General features: G+C 22.7%; 1 protein-coding gene across 1 annotated transcript in view; it reads right to left on the bottom strand.

Annotated features, from left to right (window-relative positions):
• Nucleotides 1–5929: 5929 nt before the first annotated feature.
• Nucleotides 5930–9134, bottom strand: part of LOC117175894 (HBS1-like protein) — a 9040-nt gene continuing 5835 nt past the window's right edge. The window contains exon 2 of the mRNA XM_033365718.1: nt 5930–6455. Within this exon, the coding sequence (XP_033221609.1) occupies nt 5985–6455 (471 nt within the window). The 3' untranslated portion in view covers nt 5930–5984. The remainder of the gene's footprint in view (nt 6456–9134) is intronic.

Below are 9134 nucleotides of genomic sequence, written 5' to 3'. Positions count from 1 at the left end.
AGTCAACAATTATATTTTTGATGTTTAGTTCAATATTTTAAAAATTGGTTGAAAGTTTAATTATTTTATTGAAGATTCAACTAGTTTCTTAAAAAGTCACATTCTTTTTTTGTTTAAAATTAATCTGTTAGTTAAAAAAAATGTACTATTTGGTTGAAAATGTATTTTTTTTTTTATTGAAAGTTTGTTCTTTTTATCAAAAAAGAAAAAAAAGTATTATATTTCTGTTTCAGAATTAATCTAAACTCAACTATTTTGATAAAATGTTATATTTTTTTGATCGAAAATTCATCCTTTTTGGATTGAAAATTCTCTTCTACTTAAAAATTCATCTTTTTAAGTGGAAAATTCAACTATTTGCAAAAAAAGTCACCTTTTGACTATTTGTTTGAAAATTCAACTCTTTTGTTAAAAATTGCTCGATTTTGGTCGAATATTTTTATTATTTGGTAGAAAATTAATTTTTTTTTAAATTGAAAAATCATCTTTTTCGGTTGAAAATTCTTTTTATTTGAAAAGTCCATTATTCTATTTATGTTTGAGAAATAATCTCTTTTATTTAAAAAAAAAACATACTTTTTGTGAAAATTCAACGATTTAAAAAAAAAACATCGTTTTTGGTCGAAAATGTATACTTTTGTAAAAAATTTATACTTTTGTAAAAAATTTATATTTTTTTGTTAAAAATTTATCTTTTGGTAGAAGAATTATTTAATAGTTTTTATTCAAAAGTCAACAATTATATTTTTGATGTTTAGTTCAATATTTTAAAAATTGGTTGAAAGTTTAATTATTTTATTGAAGATTCAACTAGTTTCTTAAAAAGTCACATATTTTTTGTTTAAAATTAACCTCTTAATTAAAAAATGTGCTATTTGGTTGAAAATGTATTTTTTTTTTATTGAAAGTTTGTTCTTTTTATCAAAAACGAAAAAAAAGTATTATATTTGTTTTAGAATTAATCTAAATTCAACTATTTTGTTAAAAAACCATTTTCTAAATCGAAAATTCATTCTTTTTGGATTGAAAATTTTCGTTTACTTAAAAAATCTTCTTTTTTGGATGAAAATTCAACTATTTGCACCAAAAAATCACCTTTTAAGGAAAAATTCATCTTTTCGTGAAAAATTTGATTGTTTGGTTCAAAATTCAACTGTTCTGTTAAAAAGTAATTGTTTTTGGTCGAAAATTTATATTATTTGATAGAAAATTAATTTTTTTAAATTGAAAAAAACATCTTTTTTCGTTGAAAATTAATTATTTTTATTTGAAAAAAGTCTATTATTGTATTTTTGTTTAAGAAATAATCTCTTTTACTTAAAAAAACATACTTTTTGTGAAAATTCAACTATTTTTTGGAAAAAGTCATCGTTTCTGGTCGAAAATTTATACTTTTGTAGAAAACTTGTATTTTTTTGTTGAAAATTTATCTTTTGGTAGAAGAATTAGATAATTTAATTATTTAATAATTTTTATTGAAAAGCCAACTATTATATTTTTGGGGTTTAGTTCAAAATTTAAAAAATTGGTTGAAATTTTTATTATTTTCTTGAAGATTCAACTAGTGTTTTAAAAATTCACCTTCTTTTTTTGTTTGAAATTAATTTCTTGGTTCAAAAAATCTACTATTTGTTTGAAAATTTATCTTTTTTGATTGAAAGTTTGTTTTTTTTCTCAAAAACGAAAAAAAGTATTATATTTCTGTTTCAGAATTAATATAAATTCAACTACTTTGATAAAAAGTTATATTTTTTTGGTCGAAAATTCATCCTCTTTGGATTCAAAATTTTCATCTACTCAAAAATTCGTCTTTTTGGGTGAAAAATTCAACTATTTGCAAAAAAAATCACCTTTTGACTATTTGATAGAAAATTCTTTTTATTTGAAAAGTCTATTATTGTATTTATGTTTGAGAAATAATCTCTTTTACTTTAAAAAAAAACATACTTTTTGTGAAAATTCAACGATTTTTTTTTTTAATCATCGTTTTTGGTCGAAAATTTATATTTTTTGTTAAAAATTTATCTTTTGGTAGAAGAATTAGTTAATAATTTTTATTCAAAAGACAACAATTATATTTTTGGTGTTTAGTACAAAATTTTAAAAATTGATTGAAAGTTTAATTATTTTATTGAAGATTCAACTAGTTTTGTAAAAGTCACCTTTTTTGTTTAAAATTAATTTCTTGGTTCAAAAAATCTACTTTTTGGTTGAAAATTTATCTTTTTTGACTGAAATTTAGTTTTGATCAAAAACAAAAAAAATTACTATATTTCTGTTTCAGAATTAATCTAAGTTGAACTATTTTGTTAAAAAACCATTTTCCAAATCGAAAATTCATCCTTTTTGGATTGAAAATTTTCGTTTACTTAAAAAATCTTCTTTTTTGGATGGAAAATTCAACTATTTGCACCAAAAAATCACCTTTTAGCGAAAAATTTAATTATTTGATTAAAAATTCAACTGTTTTGTTAAAAAGTTATTGTTTTTGGTCGAAAATTTATATTATTTGGTAGAAAATTAATTTTTTTTAAATTGGAAAAACATATTTTTTCGGTTGGAAATTAATTCTTTTCCTTTGAAAAGTCTATTATTGTATTTTTGTTTGAGAAATAATCTCTTTTACTTAAAAAAACATAATTTTTGTGAAAATTTAACTATTTTTTTGAAAAATTCATCGTTTCTGGTCGAAAATTTATACTTTTGTAGAAGACTTATATTTTTTTGTTGGAAATTTATCTTTTGGTAGAAGAATTAGTTAATAATTTAATCATTTTTATTGAAAATCCAACTATTATATTTTTGGCGTTTAGTTCAAAATTTTTAAAATTGGTTGAAATTTACTAGTTTATTAAAAATTCTCCTTTTTTTTGTTTAAAATTAATCTCTTGGTTCAAAAAATCTACTATTTGGTTGAAAATTTATCTTTTTTGATTGAAAGTTAGTTCTTATTATATAAAAAAAAAGTATTTTATTTCTGTTTCAGAATTAATGTAAATTTAACTATTTTGTTTAAAAACCATTTTCTAAATCGAAAATTCATTCTTTTTGGATTGAAAATTTTCGTTTACTTAAAAAATCTTCTTTTTTGGATGAAAATTCAACTATTAGCACCAAAAAATCACCTTTTAGCGAAAAATTCATCTTTTCGTGAAAAATTTGATTGTTTGGTTAAAAATTCAACTGTTTTGTTAAAAAGTTGTTGTTTTTGGTCGAAAATTTATATTATTTGGTAGAAAATTAATTTTTTTCATTTGAAAAGTCTATTATTGCATTTTTGTTTGAGAAATAATCTCTTTTACTTGAAAAAAACATAATTTTTGTGAAAATTCAATTATTTTTTTGAAAAAGTTATCGTTTCTGGTCGACAATTTATACTTTTGTAGAAAACTTATATTTTTTTGTTGAAAATTTATCTTTTGGTAGAAGAATTAGTTAATAATTTAATTATTTAATAATTTTTATTATTTTATTGAAGATTCAACTAGTTTCTTAAAAATTCATCTTTTTTTTTTGTTTAAAATTAATCTCTTGGTTCAAAAAATCTACTATTTGGTTGAAAATGTATCTTTTTTTATTGGAAGTTAGTTCTTATTATATATAAAAAAATTATTTTATTTCTGTTTCAGAATTAATCTAAATTCAACTATTTTGGTAAAAAGTTATATTTTTTTATTTAAAATTCATCCTTTTTGGATCGAAAATTCTGTTTTACTTAAAAAATCGTCTTTTTGGGTGGAAATTTTAGAATTAATCTAAATTCAACAATTTTCTCAAAAAGTAATCATTTTTTAATCAAAACTTCAACTTTTTTTTTTAACACTCGTATTTTTTGATAGAAAATCGATCCTTTTGGTGTAAGATTCCTCATTTGTTAGGAAAATCATATTTTTAGTTAAAAATTGATCCTTTTTGGATTTAAAATTCACTTTTACTTGAAAAATCTTCTTTTTTGAATGTAAAATCCAACTATTTCCTAAAAAAAAATCATTTTTGGGCTAAAAATTCATCGCTTGGTTAAAAACTATATTATTTGGTTGGAAATTCAACTGTTTTGTTAAAAAGTCATCGTCTTTGGTTCAAAATTGATCATTTTTGATCGAAAGCTAATTGATTTTCTTTGATAACAATTTATATTGATTTTAGAATTAATCTAAATTCAACAATTTTCTCAAAAAGTAATCTTTTTTTTTTAAATTAAAATTTCCACTGATTTATTGAATACTCATATTTTTTTTTAATAGAAAATCGATTCTTTGGTGTAAAAATCCTCATTTTTTAGAAAAGTCATATTTTTAGTTGAAAATTCAACTATTTGCGAAAAAAATCACTTTTTGGCTAAAAATTGATCTTATTATTTGGTTAAAAATTCTACGATTTGGTTGAAAATTCAACTGTTTTGTTAAAAAGTCATCTTGTTTGGTTCAAAATTGATCATTTTTGATTGAAAGCTAATTATTTTTATTTTAGAAATAATCTAAATTCAACAATTTTCTTGAAAATTAATATTTTTTTAAATTAAAATTTCAACTGATTTATTGAACACTCGTATTTTTTTATAGAAAATCGATTCTTTGGTGTAAAAATCCTCATTTGTTAGAAAAGTCATTTTTTTTATTTGAAAATTCATCCTTTTTGGATTTAAAATTCACTTTTGCTTCAAAAAATCGTCTTTTGGGTGGACAATTCAACTATTCGCTTGGAAAAAATCACCTTTTGGCTAAAAATTTACCTTCTTTGGCTAAAAATTTTTGATTGAAAGCTAATTTTTTTTTATTTTAGAAATAATCTAAATCGAACAATTTACTCAAAAAGTAATATTTTTTTAAATCAAAATTTCAACTGTTTTTTTTTTTATAGAAAATCGAGCCTTTTGGTGTAAAAATCCACATTTTTTAGAAAAGTCATATTTTTTAGTTGAAAATTCATCCTTTTTGGATTTAACATTCACTTTTGCTTAAAAAAATCGTCTTTTGGGTGGACATTTTAACTACTTGCTTAAAAAAATCACCTTTTGGCCAAAAATTTATCTTCTTTTGTTAAAAATTGATCATTTTTGATTGAAAGTTAATTATTTTTATGTTTGAATTAATCAAAATTCAAAAATTTTCTTAAAAAGTAATATTTTTAATAAAAATTTCAACTATTTTTTTGAACTCTTGTATTTTTTTATAGAAAATCGATCCTTTTGGTGTAAAAATCTTCATTTGTTAGAAAATTTATATTTTTTAGTTGAAAATTTGTCTTTTATGGATTGAAAATTCTTTTTTACTCAAAAAATCGACTTTTGTTGGTGGAAAATTGAACTATTTGCTAAAAAAAAAATCATCTTTTGGCTAAAAATTCATCTTCTTTGGCTAAAAATTGATCATTTTTGATTGAAAGCTAATTATTTTTATTTTAGAAATAATCTAAATTGAACAATTTACTCAAAAAGTAATCCTTTTTTTATCTAAATTTTAACTCTTTTATTAAACACATTTTTTAAAAGAGAAAATCGATCCTTTTGGTCTAAAAATCCTCATTTGTTAAAAAATCATATTTTTAAATTTAAAATTCGCCTTTCTTGCTTCAAAATTAAACTTTCTTATAAAATATTCACTTTTTCAAATTAAAAATCTAAGATTTCCTTTGCAAATGCAACTCTTCCAGGTTGAAGTTTAATCTTTTTTTTCTCAAAAATTCAATAATTTGGTTCAAAATTAGTCGATTAAAGTATAATAAAAACTCAATTCGGTGTGCAAATTGTTAATTTCGAATAAAATTTTACTTTTCCAACTGAAAAAAAAAGGTGACAAAATATGAGAAACCCGAAAATAGGAGAAAAAGTTGACTGCCGAGTGTATAAACCTCTTCTTATCGTTCTTCATTCTTCATCAATTATTGTGTGAATCAACTCGAGAGAAGTCGAGAACGACAAATAGATAAATTTTTCGTTGACTCGTTGTTTATTTATTGATTAATTTATTAATCAATTGATTACATCACTTGATTTTGGTGACAAGGCCGGCCGCGATCGTGGTGCCCTCTACGCGCAACATAACCCTCCCGAGCTCTTTCACATCCCTGTACAATTCCATGCAAATGGGTTTCTGCGTCGTGATTTCGACAATGGCACTCGAATTTTTCGACAAACAGCGAGGCTTTTTCTTCACCTCCTCCCCCGTGCTTCTGTGCAGCTGAGCTATTAATTTTGTGATCACGGCGGGCTCCATCAGCGACTGCTGGTGTATCACGATCGGCAGACCCCTGGTGATGGGATTCTTGATATTGAATATGACAATGTGGGCCTGAAAACAGGAGGTCACTGGTACTGGATTCTGGAGACTGCAGATAATGTCTCCGATTCCAATATTTTGGTGGTCGACGCCTGCGAGGAGCAGGGCCGCCTGGTCGCCGGCGAACGCATTTGTCACTGGAGAATCATCGATTTGAATTCCTGAAAGAGTAACAATTTTTTTTTGGTATTAACCAGGTGACCGGAAGGCTGGAAAGAAGGGATAATGGTGGTATTGATGGTATAGTACTGTGGCGGCGCAAGGCCCAGAACGTACCATGTGTTCAAGACCTGGCGCACGTAGCCACTTTCTTTCGATACAAACCGTTTTCGAGGCAGGGAGGATACATAAAAAATAAGATGTATTCGTCAACCAAAGTCATGAATTTTCAAGTAAAATACTGAATATTCGACTGGAATATATTGAATTTTAAACGGAAAAGATGAAATTTCTTTCAAAAAATAGCGAAAATGAAATAATTTGCACGAATTTTGAAACAAAATGATGGAATATTTCACTCTATTAGTTAATATTTTTAGTTAAAACAATCCATTTTTAGCTAAAAAGAGAAATATTATACAAAATAATTAAATTTTCAAACAGTGTGATGGATTTTAATCTAGAAAAGATGAATTGTCAACTGAAAAAGTTACATTTATAATCAAAAAGACAATTGAATGGAAAGAAAAAACTAAAAATAAATTTTCACCAAAGTAGTTGAATTTTAAATAAAAAAGACGAATTTTTTGTTAAAAAAAGCGAATTTTCGACACAGAACACACTAATTTTTAAATAAAATGATGGAATATTGGACTGGAATAGATTGTTTTGTAAACAAACAAAATTTAATTTCTCTTAAAAACAACGAAATTTAAACAATTTACACGAATCTTTAAATAAAATTATAGAATATTCATGCCTATTAATTAAAATTCAGGTTAAAACAATTCATTTTTAACTAAAAAGAGAAATTTTCAACAAAGTAGTTAAATTTTCAACTGAAACAGTTGAATTTTAAATAAAAAAGATTTAATTTTTTTTTAAACAGCGAATTTTTCACAGAACGCACGACTTTTTAATTAAAATTATAGAATCTTCAACTGGAATAGATTGAATTGTAAACAAAAAAGATTTTTTAGTTTAAACAATTAATTTTTAGATTAAAAAAAGACATTTTCAACAAAAACAGTTAAATTTTCAAAAAGTGTGATGACTTTTTAACTGAAAAAGATACATTTTGAACCAAAAATTGAATTTATTTATTACAAAATAAATAAATTATCAACCAAAGCGATGAATTTTAATCTCGAAAAGATGAATTTTAAATAAATTATTTAAATTTTCAACTGAAATACACTTAAATTTCAAATGAAAAAAATGAATTTTCTGTTAAAAGGCGAATTTTCCACAGAATAAACGAATTTTTAAATAAAATGATGGAATATTTCACTCTATTAGTTAATATTTTTAGTTAAAAAAATTTATTTTTATCTAAAAATAATTAAATTTTCAACCAAAGCGATGAATTTTATTCTCGAAAAGATGAATTTTCAATAAATTATTTAAATTTTCAACTGAAATGATGAATTTTAAGTCAAAAAGATGAACTTTCTCATAAAAAAGCGAATTTTCCACAGAATACACGCATTTTTAAATGAAATGATGAAATATTCAACTTGAATAGATTGAATTGTAAAGCAAAAAGATTAAATTTCTTTTAAAAACAGCGAAATTTAAATAATATAACAGAATTTTCAAATAAAATGATGGAAAATTGTACTCTATTAGTTAATATTTTTAGTTAAAACAATTCAGTTTTATTAAAAAAGAGAAATTTTCAACAAAATAGTTAAATTTTTAACAAAATAATTAAATTTTCAACTAAAAAAGATAATTTTATAAACAAAAATCGAATAATTAAATTTTCAGTTTAAACAATTGATTGCAAACAAAAAACTAAAAACGACCTTTCAACAAAGTAGTTAAATTTTAAACTGAAACAGTTGAATTTTAAATTTAAAAAGATTAAATTTCTCTTAAAAACAGCGAAATTTAAACCATTTAAACGAATTTTTAAATAATATGATAGAATATTCAACTCTCTTAATTAACATTTTAGTTCAAACAATTCTTTTTCAACTGAAAAGAGAAATTTTCAACAAATGTGATGAATTTCAATCTAGAAAAGATCAATTTTCAACTAAAAAAGATATATTTTTAACCAAAAATCAAATAGTTAAATGTTCATTTAAACAATTGATTTGAAACAAAAAAAAAACTGAAAACGAATGTTCAAATAAGTAGTTAAATTTTAAACTGAAACAGTTCAATTTTTAATAAAAATAAATCATTTTATGTTAAAAAAGCGAATTTTTCACAGAATAGACGAATTTTTAAATAAAATCATGGAATCTTCAACTGGAATAGATTGAATTGAAAACAAAACAGGTTACATTTCTCTCAAAAACAATTAAATTTGAACAATTCACACCAATTTACAAATAAAATGATGGAATATTTCATTCTATTAGTTAACATTTTAGTCCAAAAAATCCTTTTTTAGTGAAAAAGAGCAATTTTCAACAAAATAAATAAATTATCAACCAAAGCGATGAATTTCAATCTCGAAAAGATGAATTTTCAATAAATTCTTTAAATTTTCACCTGAACTTCACTTGAATTTTAAATAAAAAGATGAATTTTCTGTTAAAAAAACGAATTTATCACAGAATACATAAATTTTTAAATAAAATAATGGAATATTTGACTCTATTAGTTAATATTTTTAGTTAAAACAATTGATTTTTATCTAAAAAGAAATATTTGCAACCAAAATTGTAAAATTTTCTACCAAAT

This window comes from Belonocnema kinseyi, chromosome 7 (genome assembly GCF_010883055.1).
Source record: "Belonocnema kinseyi isolate 2016_QV_RU_SX_M_011 chromosome 7, B_treatae_v1, whole genome shotgun sequence".
In the NCBI taxonomy this organism is placed as follows: domain Eukaryota; kingdom Metazoa; phylum Arthropoda; class Insecta; order Hymenoptera; family Cynipidae; genus Belonocnema; species Belonocnema kinseyi.
This window is presented reverse-complemented; position numbering and strand designations above follow the sequence as displayed.